Source organism: Apodemus sylvaticus, chromosome 19 (genome assembly GCF_947179515.1).
Source record: "Apodemus sylvaticus chromosome 19, mApoSyl1.1, whole genome shotgun sequence".
Lineage (NCBI taxonomy): Eukaryota > Metazoa > Chordata > Mammalia > Rodentia > Muridae > Apodemus > Apodemus sylvaticus.
The window spans coordinates 25,195,155-25,213,803 of record NC_067490.1 but is presented as its reverse complement, the minus strand read 5'-3'; the positions used below and the strand labels follow the sequence as shown (position 1 = coordinate 25,213,803).

At 51.6% G+C, this 18,649-nt stretch overlaps 1 protein-coding gene across 4 annotated transcripts in view; it reads right to left on the bottom strand.

Moving 5' to 3' along the window:
- Hk1 (hexokinase 1) overlaps positions 1-18,649 on the bottom strand; it is an 83,854-nt gene that overhangs the window by 3,458 nt on the left and 61,747 nt on the right. For all 4 annotated transcript variants that reach the window (XM_052164465.1, XM_052164467.1, XM_052164466.1 and 1 more), the window contains exons 8-16: positions 18,047-18,202; positions 15,455-15,688; positions 12,247-12,551; positions 10,647-10,795; positions 10,256-10,375; positions 7,649-7,744; positions 6,955-7,054; positions 2,302-2,485; positions 1,441-1,596 (exon numbers count right to left, since the gene is read on the bottom strand). In XM_052164465.1, the coding sequence (XP_052020425.1) occupies positions 1,441-1,596; positions 2,302-2,485; positions 6,955-7,054; positions 7,649-7,744; positions 10,256-10,375; positions 10,647-10,795; positions 12,247-12,551; positions 15,455-15,688; positions 18,047-18,202 (1,500 nt within the window). The remainder of the gene's footprint in view (positions 1-1,440; positions 1,597-2,301; positions 2,486-6,954; positions 7,055-7,648; positions 7,745-10,255; positions 10,376-10,646; positions 10,796-12,246; positions 12,552-15,454; positions 15,689-18,046; positions 18,203-18,649) is intronic.

Sequence of the window (18,649 nt, the reverse complement as noted above, 5' to 3'; positions counted from 1 at the left end):
TTTGTTTTGTTTTTCATGACAGGGTTTCCTTTATGTAGCCCTGGCTGGCCTGGAACTTACTCTGTAGACCAGGGCTGGCCTGGATCTCAGAGATCTCTGGAGTGCAGGGATTAAAGGCATGTGCCAGCCCTACCCAGCTTGCTTTAAACTTTTTAATCAGTCCAAAAGTACCACATGCTAGACTACAGAAATGCAAGTTGAAAAAATTAAAACTAAATTAAAATTAAAACTCTCCCTAATCCCAGTGACCCCAGAAGTGCTATCATATTCTTTTCTCTCTGTCTTCTGTTTGAGGGAGACGGTTGCCCAGGGAGACCGAGAGACTTACCAGCTTCCCACCTCCCCATGCTGCCCAGCTACAAGAGATCACTTTGAAACTCTAATTTCCTATAGGCGACAGTGGGGCTGGGAGGTGGCTCAGCAGGGACAGCTTACTTGAGGATGCTGGGAATGGCCAATAGAGTGGTCGTTTGGGAAATCAATATGGTGGGTCCTCAGGAAATTGTAAAGGGAATTATTACCGAATTGCCATAGGGACCAGCCAGTCCACTTGGGAGTATATGCACAGGAGACAGAACAGCAGGGAACAAACGGATGTTTACTCCCCCCCCCCCCGCCCCCGACCCCCCGCCCCATGTTCGGAGAGTCATTTAAGAGAGCCAAATGGTGGAATTGACCCAAGCTGCCAGACAGTAGCAGAAGCGGGAAAACAAAATCTGATAGGTGCATCCAATGGAATATTGCTCAGCCCTAAAAAGAGAGGACCCAAAGCAGATGAACCTCAAAAATACTGTGCTAAGTGAAGTACTCTAAACCTGAGTTTGGAGTTGGCTGGAAGCAAGATGGCGCTCAAAAACCCTATCAAAGGATTTTCCCTGCCCAATTACAATTAGTGCAGAGGGGGCCTGTGATCGGACAGGGAAAAGGGAGGCGGGGCTAAGAGTTGGGAGACAGATTTGTCTCAGGACCAGGAGGGTGGAGGAGAATGAAGGCAGATGTTTACCAGCTGCAGGTAGTTATGATGTCATAGTTATGACATAAGATTAGAATAATTGGGATAAAGCTTTTATCATTATCAAAGCTTTTACCATCGGCTCTGAAATTATTGTATTAGCATCTTGTAAATTGAGAATTTGTTGATCATAAATCTGATTGGTTAATTATAACCTTCAAGAGATTTGATTTACTTGGTTACTGGAATATAGGACTGTCATTTTCAGGGGTTTATGGCAGAGAGAGAGACCCAGATACAGGGAGGGGAGGGGCAAGCTGAAGAGTTACTGGCAGCAGGAGTGCGGGAGCTTGGTCCAGCCCCGCTGGGGAGTTGGCGGGCTCTTTTTTTTTTTTTTTAATATTTCCCGCAACAGATGGCTACAGGCCTCCTCTGCATTAATGTAACTGGACAGGGGAAATCCTGCAACAAAACCCTTCCCTGCTCACCTCTCAATCTGAGAGAGAAACTTGGTCTCAAAGATGCCTCGGGTCTTGAGCGGCTCCGAGATCTGTCCCCGGAAGAGGAAGCCTTTCTTGGTGAAGTCAATCAGGATGTTGCGGACGATCTCACCCAGGTACATGCCGCTGATCATCTTCTCAAACCTGAGTGGAGAGGAAAGGAGGGAGACAGGTGAGTGAGTGTCTCGCCGAGATCACAGCCCGGCATAGTACAAGGAAGGCCCACAGCAGTTCCACACTAAGCAAAAATCTCAGTGGAGTCCTAAATGGACAGAGAGAAGGTTCTTTGGTTTTTGTATCTATATACTGACGGGGTTGGTTGTTGATGGTTTTGTCGTTAGCAGAATTCGGATTGAGCACAGTGTGGGGCAAATCGGGTGAGCCACAACACTTTCGAGATTAAACTGAAGCCAATTTGTTTTCCAAAGGACATAACTTGGGCCATCTCATCCTGGCTATGCCGGTGAACAAGGACTATATTCTTGGTAAACCCTTTCAGAACCAATCGGTGACCTGAGTTGCAAAACTTTAAACAGCCACAAGGGGGCGCAGGATCCCGCAGTGAGAAGGGAGTCTTCCTCATCCACAGAAAGAAGCCGGCATGGGTAAGAGACCTTTGAGGCATGGCTAAACTCTTTCAGACCCCAAAGGCAGTGCGTCCACTGTCACAGTCACTTCTGGAAATAGTCCTGTCGCATGCCAGGAATCAAAAACCCAATTATACCAAAGGGATGGGTTTCCAAGCCCCTGTGAGGGCTGCGTCCTTCCAGCAACGATAGAATACAGTGAGCACCCAGCACCCCTCACCGGCACCCAGCACCCCTCACCGGCACCCAGCAGGCTCATTACCTTTGTTTGCCAGCGTTTAGAGAATATTCGTCCACCACCTTGTCAAAGTCTGTTCTGATGTCGTCCAGACACCCGTTGTCACCAAAGGCACCCCACTCCATATTGATGCACATCTGTCCCTGGTTCCCCTCCACCATCTCCACATTCTTCATCTCCTCCATATAGCAAGCGTTGCTGCCAGTCCCTAAAACACAGGGCCATGAGTAAACAATGGGGCTGGTACCTGGGGGATGGGGAGGGCCGCTTTACACCTGGGGGCTTCACATGGGGGAGGGACTTCATGCTGGGGGAGGGGGTCACACAGGGAGGGGTTCACGTGGGGGGGGCGGCTTTACACCCAGGGCTCTGATGTGCAGGGCAAGGGTTGCTTACAACTTTTAAACTAGTTGTCACACAGGCACAGATTTGGATTGTCTACTCCCTCCCTTCCAGTCCCTCCTCCATCCTCTACCACCACAGGGATCTCAGCTCTAGGTGGTCCCCTCCACACACGCCCACGGAGCACAGTCCATGCTGCCTGCTGTGGGTCAGGGCTTGGGTGCTGGAGCACAGGCAGCGAGCGTCTCAGGGTCCACAGCTCAGGAGAAAACTGAAACACTGACTCTCCTTCCCCCAGCGGTGCCCACAGCTCCTCAGCTAGCGGTGGGATCGCGACCCTCCTCCCCCTCAACCGTGCCGGGAGTTTGTCTGCCTTGATCTTGCACAGGATCTGCCTGCAGTCAGAGCCTCCAATTTCATGTGTGCAGCTGCCCTGTCAGGTGCGCAAAAGACCCTTTTTCTAGACTAGCCAAGCACCCCCTGGCTCTTACAATCTTCTGCCCCGTCTTCCACAGCGATCCTTGATCCTTGGCAAAAAGGGACCGGGTTACTTGCATTCTATCAACTGAACTACATCCCTTGCCCTCACCAGTGTGTACATGGGTGAAGTATATATACACACATACATAGGGTTTCTCTGTGTAGCTTTAAGCTGTACTGGAACTCGCTCTGTAGACCAGGCTGGCCTCAAACTCAGAGATCCGCTGCTTCTGCCTCCCGAGCACTGGGATTAAAGGTGCTCACTACCATTACTCAACATGTATCTCTCTCTCTCTCTCTCTCTCTCTCTCTCTCAAATGTACACTTGGTGTTTGTCCTACATCTGGGTAAGTGGGTCAGAGTCACTGGAATTTCGGTTACAGACAGCTGAGAGCTGCGAAGCAGGTGCTGGGAATTGAACTCTGATCCTCTGGAAGAACAGTAAATACTTGTAACCACTGAGCCCTCCCTCGGGCCCTAGAGTTTTGGTTGGTTTCCCTGTGTAGCCTTGGCTGGACTCGAATTCTCAGAGATCCACCTGCCTCCCAAATGCTGGGATTTAAGGCGTGGACTACTGCCGTCCAGCTGGGTATATTTCTTGAAAACAAACAAAACATTTGGTTTTTCCCATTGCTTCTAGGAACTTACATTTAAAAGGCAAAGCTGAGGTAAACGACAAGGAGGGATGGGTTGATTGATCTTTAAAACAAGCAGACAAAAGAACAAGCCGACCCCATGGTCTACGTGACCCTCGCTGGCCAGGTACTTACTATGTTGACTAGGATGACCCTGAACTTAGAACAATCCTCCTGTCTAGAGTTTTCCATAAAGCCTGACCTGTTGGTCTGTTCAGACAGGGTTGTATTTATGTTGCCATATGCTCTTATAACAAAGGAATGTATTGCTACTGCGCATGCGCGCGCGCACACACACACACACACACACACACACACACACACACACACACACAGAGACACGGTGATACACAGGAGCCAGAGGACTGTCTACTTTTATACCTCGCCCATTCACTTGTGACTACATCTGTCAGCAGGGTTCTCAGTGCTGGGGACACACCCCACCTTTCTGAGCAGCGGCCCCTTGCCTTACTGGTACCACAGACTGTCTCAGGTAGGGTCACCACTGCTGTGCTGAAACACCATCACCAAAGCAACTTGGTGAAGAAAGGGTGTATTTGGCCACTTCACTGAGGGAAGTCAGGACAGGACCTCACTCGGGCAGGAGCCTGGAGGGTGCTGCTTCCTGGCTTGCTGCCCCTGGCTTGCTCAGCCTGCTTTTTGATAGAACCCAGGACCACCAGCCCAGGGTGGCTCCACCCACCATGGGCTGGGCCCTCTCCCATCATCTAAGTAAGAAAATACCCAATAGATTTGAGAGCAGCCCTGTCTTACCAGAGGCATTTTCTCAGTTCCATCCTCTGGTGCTAAATTAACATAAAACCAAACAATACCCTGACACCACAGAGTACCTGCTGCTTCTGAGACAAGGACAATTCCCCTGGGTGGCGTGTGGATCCCGGGAAGCCTTTGGTTTCCACGTCTGAGGTCCCGAGAGCATATCTTACTCAGTATGCCCCAAGACGGGGAAGGGGCACACAAGTCGGTGTCAGCTTTAGCCCACAAGGGGCTATGGACACAAAATGGGAGGCATATTTTCACAGTTTGGTTAGTTTTAAACTGTAAAGCGTACACTCCTGTATGGGCCTGCGCATATATGGGATCAGAATTCACCTTGCAGGGGAGTTCAGTTCTCTGGCGCTACTGTGGAGTGAACCCTGGGGCTGGGCTCAGGCCCCGAGGCTTGGCAGCAGGGGCCTTTAGCCACCGAGATCCTCTGTGCAGCTAGCCTGCCACACAGCCCACCGAGACCCTCGCTGCTAGCCTGGCGCACAACCCACCGAAACCGGCCCTCCTAGCCTGCCACAGTGTAGTTTTAACGTTGTGACCTCTGGCTTGTGGTCACTGGACGTGTCCTACTGCATAGACTGAAAACTCAGTCAAGGGCGCATTCCCACAGACGCCCCCGGAGCCTGAATTCATGAAGATCTTTTCTAGGTCTCAAAGAAACCCGGGACAAGTCTCATCCAGTACCCGTGGCTCCTCCCACATTTCTCACCCCGCCCCCTACCCATAACCCCTCCTCCGACCCCCTCCACCTCTGCTATCCTGGCCCAGTCTCTCTAGCTAGCCATGCTCAGTCTGGTTTCTTGCTGATGCCTCTGGCTGAAGTTTCCCTCGTCTCTACGATAAAGCCCTTCTCGGCAACCATACCCTAGAGCGGCCATGTCTGACGCAAGGGGTCTAGAGTGAGGCTCCCAGAGATGTTGCTACCATCAACTAGCAAAACCTGCAGGGATGAGTGAGCCTTCCCTCAGCTCAAGGGGCAAGGCTCCCCACTCTTACCGCTGGGCTGGACTGTTTCCGGTTTCCCAGTTCCCTTCTACCCAAAGTACAAAAGAGGAAAAAAGGAGCCCGGGAAATAGAAGATGCAAAGAAAGCCAAAGTGTGTAAACTGTATTCCCTGGCCATGAGAATTCTAAACAAAGAGGTTGGTTGATGGAGGCAAGGAAAAGCTGGCTGGATCCTGGCACCAGCTCCTCTCACGGGGCAGGACGGTGAGGCCTGGCTTCAAAGAATGTGCCCAGTCACGCTCGATTGGCAGGTCCCACCTAAGCCTATTCACGGGCAGGGCTGGGTGGAGAACGTTTTGCCAAGAGGAAGAAAGGAATAAAATCTCTCAGGGGCAGAAGCCAAATACCTTTCATCTGGATGTGCTTCCTGATTTTCTATTTCAACAGTGGATTAATAACAAATACGAAGGCTTTCCCCGGTACAGAGGGCAGCCTGTGTGAGTCCTGACCTTCAGATGCTGGAAATGATCTTGTGGGGTGGGGTGGGGTGTAGGGGTGGTGACATTTTGTGATGTCCTGGTAGTGCTCTGCCGGTATTACTGAGAGAAAGCGGTCAAAGAGTGCAGGGGTTAACTTTTAACTGTCAACTTGACACAGCCTAGAGTCACCTGGGAAGAGAGTCTCAATGGGGGACTAAGTAGAAGGAACATCTTCTGTTAGTTGAAGACCCAGCCCACTGCAGGCAGCACCAGCCCCTAGGCAAGGGTCCTGAGCTGGGTAAGGGGGCGACAAATCAAGTTGAGTACATGCATTTCTTTCTACTCTGGACTATGGATACGATGTGACTAGTTGTCTCAAATTCTTGCCTATTTGTAACCTGGAACTGGGGGCTAAAATAAACCCTTTCTCCCCAGCTATTGTATTATCAGGTAGAGGTGAGGACCAACACCCAAGGTTGTTCTAGGACCTCCACAGGCACTGTGTGGCCTATGCATTCCTGCATGCACACTGTACATATAACACACACACACACACACACACAGAGTTTAACCTTCTTGTGGTCTAGACATTTGACATGTTTGCAACACAATAAAACAACCTATAGGGCTGGGGTCACGTCAATGGTGGATAGTGCCAGCTAGAACATGGTCAGGAGTGGACATGGTGTCTACTTCCTTTTTAGCGCTTATGTCTGCAGCCCTGAGGCTCTTACACGTGGTCTGGTTCCAAGCCCCCCTCCCCATCTACCCAGGACACAAGGGCTTTCCTGTGCCTCGTTCCTGGCGAGCTTACCGATGGTCCAATCCTAATGGATGTGGAGCATCCTGGGGTGTAGCCTGCCTCCATACAGAATTCTAGAGTGGGTAAAAATGGTACCCACAGATCAACCGTCCCCCCAACTAAGGACTGAGTTGTTGGGTTTCTACAAAGGAGGAAACGCCCCCAGCGTCTCCTTCCTGGAGAAGAACCTCTTTGACGGCACTTACCCACGATGAGTCCAATTTCACAAGTGGGTTCTTCATAAGCACAGGTCATCATGGTGCCCACGGTATCGTTGACCACAGCAACCACATCCAGGTCAAATTCCTTTGAAAAGAAGGGGACGGGATGTAAGGAAGGGCCAGCTGGGCCTGGCTTGAATCCCGCCAGTCCATGCTGTGGGCTGGGCGCTTCTGGGAAGCAGGGCTGACATATTCTTCCTGACTGCTCAGTAATTTGACACAGAGTAACAACACTGTCTCTAAGTCTGTTCCTGCAGCAGCGCAGCGAGCGTCCATGTCCATGTCCGACCGATGCTTGCACTCTGAGAAGCCTGGCACTTCCCAGCTGTATGGGCTGTCGGGATGTGATTTTACCTCTCTTTGGATGTGACATTCTTTTCACAATTGTTTAGTGTGTGCACATGCGTGCAGGTCAAAGGATGATTCTCTCCCTCTACTATGTGGGTCCTCGGACCCCAGGCTCGACAGCAGGCTGCCGTCTCATCTCTTAATGACACAAAACTGACAAGCGCCACTCGAATGCTGACAGTGCAGTGACTAGAGCGGGAGGTGGAGGGGCGGCTTCCAAATCACAGGCCTCTGTGGTGTTCCAATTCTTCACACAAAAAGAGCAAGCTTAATTTTCGTAGCACACCCCCTCCCCCACCCAAAGCAAACATTTTAAAAAATATCAAGTTACCTCTCTCCTTTTTACTGCATCCCTCAGTAAAGTCGCTACATCGTGACCCACACAGTCACTGGCTTTGAAACCCTTTGTCCACGTGATCAAGATTCCCTAAAACAGGAAAGGCACCCAAAGAGTTTAGGTGAGTAACCTTCAGGTCACTCTTCAGTCGGGAGAATGTGATACCCTACCTCCCAGGCAATAACCGCAGAGGCCATGTATCTAGATGCTACGACAGCATCACACCCAGGACAAGAAAGCATGCGTGGGATCCTATGGGCTGACCCCCTCCCACCACCTTCACAGACATCTGCTTCCTAAACCCACTTCACAGATGGAGAAATGGAGGCACGCAAGGTTGGCTGCGGACTTGTTAAAGGAATGTGAAATTGCAGTAACACTGTTACTTTATAGGCAAAGCTTCACAGGTCTGAAGTTATACACCACTGGGGAAAAGTGTGTGTGTGTGTGTGTGTGTCCCATACCTGGAACCTCAGCACTTGAGAGGCTGAAGCAGGAGATCACCTGTTAGTTCAAGACCAGCTTGGGGTACATAGTTAAGTTCTAGGCTAGCCTGAACTATATAATGAGACCTTATGAAAAAAAAAAAAGATCAGACCTACAATAAGAAGCTGCAATAAACAAGGGGTGAGGACCAGAGACGCAGCTCAGTTGGTAGAGGGTTTGCCCGAGTGCAGAGCCCTGGCTTTGATCTCCAGCACGGCACACATCAGGTATGACAGTAGGTACTCATAACCCCAACCCATGGGAGGTAGAGGCAGGAGGATTAGAAATGATGGGCCATCCTTGGCTACACATTTAAAAAAATGTTTAGAGAGAGTCAACTGATGTTAGATGTGTGTATCAGTATGTTGTATGTGTGTGTGTGTGTGTGTGTGTGTAAGGTAGAGGCAGGAGGATTAGAAATGATGGGCCATCCTTGGCTACACATTTAAAAAAAATGTTTAGAGAGAGTCAACTGATGTTAGATGTGTGTATCAGTGTGTTGTGTATATGTGTATGCATGTGTCCGTGTGTCCGTGTGTGGTGTGTGTGTGTGTGTGTGTGTGTGTGCGCGCCCGCGTGTGCACTTCCCTCCTTTTGATGTTGCTTGTCTGGAATTATTTAATCCCTGTTTTCATGGCTGTAGGCGACCTCCTTAGGTTGGCGTATTTCTGATGACACCACCTTACTTAGCCCTCCAGGGCTGCCAATCAGGCCTTACACCGTCCCCTCAAGCCCCTCCCTGGCCGTGTCTCCACTTGCACCATGCAGGGCTGCCTGCGTATCTTCCTCCCTCGGGGATCTGCCATCACCTTCTCCCTCTCCACACACAGTATGCCTACCCACGCCTGGCCCTTCCCGCACAGTGGCAGAGTGCTGGTACATGCCTCTGATACATGGGTATCATACTCTGGTACATGGGGCACTGGCATAGGAGACCCCCCAAGGACAGAACTTGTAACTGGATGGAAAGAAGGGGAAAAGACACAGGAGGAGGAGGCTATGCTAACTCCTTTACCGTCGACACAGGGAGAAAGCAGGCAGGGGGAAGAGCCCAGGCTGAAGACAGCAGGCAGACTTAGACAGGACCAAGAGGAGAGAGGCAGGGAGGGAGAGCAAGAGAGGAATCACCAACTAAACAGGAGCCTGGTATAACCAGAAGGACTGAGATCTAGAGGGAGATCTGGTGGGGGGAGGGGAGCGGAAGCCCAGCCCCCAGGAGGTTCAGGGTCGGGGTTGGAGAGGGGAGGAGACACGGGCATAGAGCAAGACTTGTTGAGCCCTAACAGAAACCCTCCACCTGCTCCCACACCTTATTTCTGAGGGGGGGGAGGGAGACCCACACCCCATCTGGGACCCTTTCCATCCCACAGATTGAGCAAGACTAAATAAAGGTCTATTCTAACAGGGCACTGTGCCAGGGCCTAGGGGCAGCCAGCACCTTGCCACAGGGAGCAGCCAGAAGGAAATCCCCGCCGAGGGCTGAGGATGGACCTAGCGGGCAGAGTGCTCGCCTAGCATGGTCAAAGCCACCCCAGTACAGGGAAAGCCCAGTGCGGTCTCGCATGCCCACAATGCCAGCACCTAAAGTGGCGGGCACGGTGGTGTCAGGAGAGAAGGCCATGGCTATAGAACTAGTTGGAAGCTGGCCTGGGATAAAGGAGTGTGGGGGGCGGGGGGGAAATGGGGTTGAGAAGGAAAGAGCAAAGAACCAGTGAGCTACCAGGAGGTGCACAGTTGTGTAATGGAGGTCATTCTTTGTGCCTGGAGGCCCCAAGAGTTCTCAAAAGTCAGGGCTCCATTTTTGTTTTCTTTGTTTTGGCTTCTCGAGACAAAGAGTTTCTCTGTGTAACCCTGACTGTCCTAGAACTTACTCTGTAGACCAGGCTGGCTGGCTTCAAACTCAGAGATCAGCCTGCCTCTGCCTCCTGCGTGCTGGGATTAACTGTACACTGCGCCACCGCCTAGTAAGACAGCTTCTTTCAACAGTGACTGAAGAGTAGATTCTTAGGGACGTTCTGGAGAGGGGGACCCACGAGACGTGTGAGGCTGTCCTAGACGTCTAGGGATACCACACCGAAGTCAACACTGCCAGGGCCCACAGGAGAAAAGACTCACACAATCCAGGCTCGTCTGCTTGCAGGGAAATGAGAAGGTGAAACCCAGAGGCATCCGGGGGCCTTTGATCCCCATGTAGTCCAGGAAGTCGGAAATGCAGGAGACAATGTGGTCAAAGAGCTGCAAGAAAGGAGGAATGGGTTAAGCAGGCTCTCTTTGGTGTCACACCGTTAGCATGTAAAAACATACACACACACACACACACACACACACACACACACACACACACACTTTCTTTAGGAACTTCCCAGTCCCTGGAGTATCATCGGCTCAAAGGGCCTGATGCTTTAGGGCAGATATGGGTTATCTCACGACCACCAGGGTCACTAGCCAGGTTGTAGGATGCACCCTCTCAGGTCTGCATGCCCCCGCCCCCGCCCCGCCCCCTTACCTCGTCCCCGGTGCCCTGCATGATCTCCATGGGAATGGAGTAGATCTTGTTGTGCATCTCCACCGTTCTCTTCTTCCCGCTACGGATCTTTACCAGCAGGACACGGAAATTCGTCCCTCCCAGATCCAAGGCCAGGAAGTCACCGTGCTCTGCCACGGGGAAGAACACAGAGAAAAAGCCTCAAGCGGCTGAGTGCGTCTTGGTGGCCAGCAGTCCCCCAGACCGCCCCCATGCAGCATTACAGAGACTGCTGGGGACGGTCCCTGCGGTATACGGTATATGGCGGGGTCGAGACTCTGAGTCACGCGCTGGGCTGGCATCAGAACGGTGGCCCCAGGAGGGAGAACCACTAGTCACAACTAACTTCACTGTCACTTAGAAGCCTGATGACGACAGTTTCTTCGTTTTAGTGGTCCTCATATAAAAATGCATAATTTGTGTCAACGCATGAATTCAAAAATGACCACGCCCTCCCTTCCCTTTTTGCAGTGTGGGTGTACGGCTGGTTTTGTTGTTATTGTTGCTGTTGTTGTTGTTGTGGTTTTGAGCCATGGTTTCCCTGTGTAGCTGTGGCTGTCCCAGGAACTTATTCTGTAGACCAAGCTGGCCTTGAACTCACAGAGCTCTGCCTGCCTCTGCCTCCTGAGTGCTGGGGTTAAAGGCGTGTGCTGCCTTTTGGCTTGGGTGTATGGTTCCTGCCGTTGGGAAAAAAAAAAAAGGTTTCTCTCCTTTTTGGATTCTGGGACCCAAAGGGAGTTGCAGGGCCTCTGCCTGCCTCCAGATTCTGCTTCTATCCGGTTGTAGAGCACAGTGACCCACTATGGGACATCCATGGACAGCCACCCTGTACTGGGTATATAGTAACGACTGAGGTTGGCTTCTCAGCTGACCCCTAGTGGAGATCAGCAGACCCTGGCCCGGATTAGCAGATGCGCACAGCTGACCCGTGGACCCGTGGACAGTAGTGAACAGTGGTGGTTTTATACCACTAAGCTTGAGAAGACCCTGGCCCACTTCCGCCTCACCAAGCTGAGGCTCATGGAGGTCAAGGTGTGTTTTCTATCCCAGACAGTCATTATTCTGAGGGTCCATGGAACTAGCCTCGGTGAGGGGCGGAATGCTGGGATGCTTCTCCTATCTGTCCAGGTATGCGAAGCCCCAGGTCCATCTCCCTCACAGATACCCTGACACTACTCAAAAGATGAGGACTGTGTGAATTCCTCTGTTGGTTCATCTCGTGTAGCCCAGGCTGGCCTTGAACTCACAGTGCGGCCTCAAACTCTAGAGCTTCCTGAGTGCTCAGAGTACAGGTGTGTACGGCTTCGCCAGCGTCCCATTTTCCAATTCTAACATGGTTTTTCAAAGAGCACCAGTGTGGGCAGTCTCAGTAGGAAAATTGAAGTGGTCTAAAGTCCCCAAGCATGCGCGCGCACACACACACACACTGCACTGGGTTGGGTAAGATTCCAGCTCTTATAAAATTAGACATGGCCAACCCAACAGCATCCTCAAGAGAGTTCTAATATGTCCCTTACCCGTCCCCATCCCTACCCCACCCACTTCCTGGGACCGAGGTGTGGCAGCCCCAGCAGGTCCTCACCAGTCCCATCCGGGGTGCTCCGGACATAGGAAGGCAGCATTTTGACGGTGGCTCTGGGGTGGGTCTCCTTTCTCAGCCCCATTTCCATCTCGGCCCGCAGCTTCTTCTTCACCTCCATCAGCGCCTGCTTGGTGAGGCGGAAGCGGGCCAGGGTTTGCTCGATCTGCCGGTGCTGCTCGGCCAGGCGGTAGGCCACGGCGGTCACCATGGCGGCTCCCTTGCCGCTGCCACTCTCTGAGAGGAGGAACCGCACGTCGGAGTCGGGCACCAGGCGCCTCAGCGTCTTGTGGAACCGCCGGGAATACCTGAGCAGGGGAAGGAGGAGCAGTGGATGAGCCGAGACCGCGACCACCGACCACCGCAACCACAACCACGCGTGGGCGTGCGACCGCTGGACCCTGCCACCTGCTGGGGCGGCTGCTGCGAACTCTCTGCTCAGAATGCTTTGATCCCATTCTGTTACTGCTCTTACCTCATTGCCAGGGAAGAATACAAAAAAAGTGTCCAAAAAGTATCTACATGCGCAGAATACAAAAAAGTATCCAAAACTGCTTATAACAATAACCACAAGGGCTGTAGACACCGCTCAGGGGTTAAGAGCACTGACTGCTCTTCCAGAGGTCCTGAGTTCAATTCCCAGCAACCACATGGTGGCTCACAACCATCTGGAATGAGATCTGACTCCCTCTTGTAGTGTGTCTGAAGACAGCAACAGTGTACTTAGATATAATAATAAATAAATCTTTAGGCCGGAGCGAGCAGGACCAGAGCAAGCACCCACCATTCCCAGCAACCTCACAACCTTCACTACAGCTACAGTGTATCTATATACATAAAATAAGTTTTTTTTAAAAAAAATCTGTGTAGCTTTAAAAAAAAAACAATAACAACAAAAAAAGAGAGCTCATTATTTTATGATTATTACCAACAACAAAAAATTAGAGGGCCCAAACCATCTTTGTGTGAGGCAGAATTACTTGCTAACTCCAGACCAACCCGGGCTACAGTGTCAGTTCTAAGCCAGCTGGAGCTACAGAGCAAGACTTTGCTTCGAGGGAGGGGGATGGGATGGGGAGGGACTAGTGGGGGGAGGGGCTAGTGGGGGGGGCAGGGCACGGGAATGGGGTACAACATTTGAAATGTATATAAATAAAACAACCAAATTAAAAAAAAAAAGACTTTGCTTCAGATGATCAAAAAGGGGGTGGGTCCGTCCGTGGTGGGCGTTTCTGTCCTTGGCTGTATTAGAGGACCACGGGCCGAAGGCAAGCGCTTCAGAGTCAGACCTAAGACCAGGACAAAAGCAGAGCTCTACCTTCCAAGGCAAGTGACCTTGAGTCAGTACTGACCTTGGACTCTAAGTGGGCGTTGTCTGGCTGGGGGTGGGGCTGGGAACCGAATGGGTTTAGTGAAGAGCAGACCCAGGAATTAACGGAGGCAGGGCTCAGTAACCTCTCTTGTTTGGTTTTGATTTTTTGGGTTTTTGGCTTTCATTTGGTTCTGCCTCTTCTCTAGGAGAAACGCTTAGGCCGGCATTGAGACACAGAGCTTGCGGTCTCCGGCAGGGATGGCTGCAGGCCAAAGAAAACAGGAAAAGCCATCTCCCCAAAGACCAAGGAATGGGTTAAGAACGGCTTCTGCTCTTTTTGAAACTCTTGTAAACGGCCTCAAGTTTCTAGTAAGGACGTTGAAAGGACGCTGAAAGGACGGACGGACGGACGCACCTGTTCCCAGGTATTCTTGGTTTTGAGCACGTGCTCCAGATGGTTACACACGAGTGTGCATACATGAGCCCCTGTGTGAGCACATGCCTGGAGGTCAGAGGTTAACCTAGGCGTCTTCCTTGATCGCTCTCCGCCTTATTTTTAAAGATAGGGTCTCTCCTGAATCTAGGGCTCACCAGCAGGCTAGACTTGCGGCCAGCAGGCCCCAGGGATGCTCCCGTCTCCACCCTCCCCTGTGACTACAGGCGCACGCTGTTACACTTGTCTTGGATTCTAGGGATGTGCATCTTGTGTTCGAACTTGGGTAACCTGCACTTTCCCGACCATCACCCCAGGTCAAGGTTACTCTAGAAAATCTGAAGGTGTGGGCTCTAGAGAGATGGGTCTGCGGCTAAGAGCATTTGCTGTTCTTCCAGAGATCCTGGGTTCAATTCCCAGCAACTGCCTGTAACTACGGTTCCAGGAGATTCAACAGACAAATGTGTAGGCAAAACACTAATGTATGTAAAATAAAAATAAGTTATTAAAAGAAGGGGAAGGTGCAAACAGAAGTAGTTTTGGAGCAAGGAAAACCGCTGACACCACCCCGGCATGCTGCCCAGCATGGACACCCCCATCACCACCAGACTGTATACTGAAGACTAGCTATGGTGATAGACCCGGGTGTCATTAAACCTCAGCAAAGACTCAGGGTTTACTTTCAGCCATTTCAACCGTTGTTTCCGCCACATTGTCAATGGCCGGGGAGACTTCCAAAGCTCAGATGGGCCAGCACCATCATGCAAGCAAGCAAGAGGGCAGCTCAGTAGGAAAGCCTCTCCCGGGCTGTAGAGATCATTTATAATGTTTCTGCTGTAGAGATCATTTATAATGTCTCTATCTCTGGTTCTCAGACCGCAAAGGCGGGCGTGTGCCCACTCAAAGCAGCAGTGTCTGAGGCTGACGGATTATATCGGAAGCTTCTGATACAAGAACATGGATTCCACCAGCCATGGCAGGCAGCACACGCCTGCAATCCCAGCATTCTGGAGGCAGAGGCCAGAAGATCAGGAGTTCAAGGATGGCCTCTGCTACACAGCAAGCTTGGGGCCAGCCTGGGTTACCTCAGACACTGTCTCAACAACAACAACAACAACCACTAAAACAACAACAAAAAAAAATGCAGAACACTTATGACCAAGTTCCAATTCTAATGGGGTAAATGGATACAAGGTAGCCACACTACACCTCACATTCTTGTCTGGAGAAACTTCTATCTCACCTTGGGAGATAAGGGGCCAAAGCAGACTACAGAAGCAACTTGTGATAATGCATGGGGGGTGGCAGCAAGAGAGGGGGTTGAGGCATCCTAGATGAGCAACTCTTAGCCTCACTTCCCAGACCCAGGCAGTGTCTTCTCTTCCCAAACCATACCCTGGACATGCACATCTGCCTTCTGAAGAAGGGCCTTGGCCTCAGATGGGTTAAACACAGGGCAGACTCACTGTGGGTGCATCTTGTAGAGGGAACCGTCCACGCCAACCGTGGTCCGCAGCCGGGGTGTGCCCTTGTTGTCCCGCAGGCGGTTCAGGATGGCACCGAGCGTGGCAGCTACCAGGTTGGCAGATCGGAAGGAGACAATCGTGCATACGTGCTGGACCGACACACAGTCAACATCCGACGGCTCCACTCCCAAGCGGGTCAAGATTTCCTTGGCATTTTGAACGCCTTCCTTATCCCTGGAAAGTAAGAGAGAGATTTCAGGCTCACGCCAGGCTGTGGAGAGCACCAGAATTGGGAAGAAAGCTGGGGAAGGCAGAACCCACAGCATGGCCTGGCATGGGAGCTGCTCTGTGGAATGCCTGAGGTGGGGCTCCTATGTGAGAACTATCGGCAGGTGGAAAAAAACGCTACCAGGCTGGGTGTGTCACGCCAGGCCTTGGAAAGGGGGGACTGCACACGTGGCCTGGGAGCAGGTGGAGAAAGAGCTGTTTTTTAACCTGGGGGTTAATTAACATAACATGAGGGGACCCTCCCCTCGTGGAGTGTCGGGGTTGCTTACACAGATACCAACGTTGTCTGTCAAATTCTAAGTTTCTGCCTATGTGTCTTGTGTATCGTTTGTTGGTTTCATTCAGAGGTGCTGTACGGTTCTGTTATACATGGTTAATCTTAAAAATCTTTCTGCCGGGCAGTGGAGGCACACACCTGTTAATTCCAGCACTCTGGGAGGCAGAGGCAGGCGGATTTCTGAGTTCGAGGCCAGCCTAGTCTACAGAGTGAGTTCCAGGACAGCCAGGGCTATACTGAGAAACCCTGTCTCGAAAAAACCAAAAATCCAAAAAAACAAAAAAACAAAAAAAAACCCAAAAAAACAAACAAAAAACCCTTTCTTCTGTCTGTCTGTCTGTCTGTCTGTCTGCCTGCCTGCCTGTCTCTGTCATCTCCTACCCTCTTGCACTGTAGTTATGGTTCTCAATAACCAAAGACCCAGTGGCAGAGAAACAGGCCAAGATGAAGAAGGCACTTTCCTGACTTCGTCAATGACTGTTATCACACACACACACACACACACACACACACACACACACACACACACACACACACACACACAATCTCGGGACTGAAGGAGAATGACCTTCTAACAAACTCTAACACGCAGTTTAGGCAGAGAATGAGTCCAGGAAAGCCCTCGCTCTCCCTGCAGCCTCTTTAGCCACAGCGATGGCTGTGTGGATAACTGTCAGAGCTGAAGCGAAGCTCCACTGGCCTGGTGTAAATACCCAGGAGCAGAGGGCACACTGTGGGCTGGCTCAGGTGGGGGCCGATGGTGCAGAGCAGCGAGCTGTCATGGCCTTGCGTCTTTGCCGATGGCCTTCCACGGCTACGCGGGGCCTCCTGAAGCAGGGCTAGAACCCGCAGGAACACAGGAGCCACACACAGGGCTCATTTGGACGGCACCGCGCTGTGCACCTCTCGAGTCAGGACGGAAGCTTCTGAGCATCCTATGGGATGCTTTCTTTATTAATAAGTATTTCTCACCTTTTGTTTTTGTTTTTTTGGGGGGGGGGATTTGGTTTTTTTGAGAAAGGGTTTCTCTGTGTAGTCCTGGCTGTCCTGGAACTCACTCTGTAGACCAGGCTGGCCTCGAACTCAGAAATCCGCCTGCCTCTGCCTCCCAGAGTGCTGGGATTACAGGCGTGCGCCACCACTGCCCGGCTAATAAGTATTTCTCAAACGTGAATGTTTCTCAAACATTTTCAGAGAACACGTGGAAGCCAGGAGAGGTTTTGGATCCAAAAGACGTTTTGGGGAATGATGGGTTAATCACAGTAATCAGTGTTCTAATTAATGAATACTGTAAACTATCATTTCCCATAGAACTGTCCAGTCATTGGCTTCCTAGAACACAGTTTGGGAAAGGCCATGATCTACCAAGAGAGAATTCCAAGAATTGAGGCCCAGGTTTGGTCAGCCTCTTGCTCAACATCAGCTTCCTGGACCCAGATCTTACCCAGAGGGGTGTTGTGTGTTTGCTTGTGTGATATATGTGCAGTGTGCTGTGTGTGTGTGTGTGTGTGTGTGTGTATATTTGTGTATGGTATGTGAGGGCGACAGAGAGTGACTGGTTTTTGTAGCCACACAAGAAAACCATCGGTGAAAAGCTTGTGCTAAATCCTTTTCTCCTTAACATGTATTTGTTTTTATGCCTATGAGTGTTGTGTGTACACCACAGGCATGCCTGGTGCCTGCAGTGGCCGGGGAGAGTGTGGGTCCCCTGGAAACAGAGGCAGATTATTGTGAGCTGCCATGTGCGTGCTGGGGACTGAACGTGCTATGCCATCGCTCTAGTCCCCCTAGGCTGTTCTTAATGACCAGAAAGGGCAAGCAGGAGAGCAGCTGGAGTGGTCATCCGAGGGTGAGGGCGAGGGGAGATGGGCCCCAGGCGGCCTGGCACATGGGGAGAAGCCCCAACCCCTCCCCATTCCCACCCTAACCATGGTATAGTCTCAAGAGGTAACAGGCCCCGCCTCCCTTCCAGGCCCCGCCTCCCCTCCAGGCCCCGCCTCCCTTCCAGGCCCCAGGATGGTACCTACTTTTCAATGGCGCACACGTCACTAGTGTTGAACTTGCCCCTCGTGAGCAACTCTGGAGTAATGCGCCCTTCAAATAAGAGGCCCTCCTTGGCCATCTTCACCAGGATTAGCCGGACAAGCTCCCCCATGTACATGCCGCTCACCATCTTCTCGAACCTGCGGGAGCAAATGCCAGGTGTCAGCATTCCCTATGCCCTGCTGCTGCTGCTGCTGCTGCTGCTGCTGCTGCTGCTGCGTCCACATCCAAGGAGGGGACAGCACAAGGGCAGAGGGGATTCCGCGGTGTCTGTCTCTCAAGCTCCCAGTCTCCACAGTCAGCAAGGGTCACGGATGCCCATTCTAGACAGGGCGGTCACCCAGGACGACACTGCAGGGTGGAAGCAGGCAAGGAAGGCTGCCTGGAAGTAGGGGGATGTCAAGACTTAGGTGAGGGGTGTGACAAGTGTGAAGAGTCATCTCTCCCATGACTCCCTGATGTATTTTTCACAGGGCTGTCAGTCCTATCTGCCCATCATAGACCCATCAGGGGTAGAGGTAGCCAGGAAGTACCCAGCTCATAAGATGGGCAAAGCTGTTCTCCATGGGGGAAGGGGGCTATTTGTA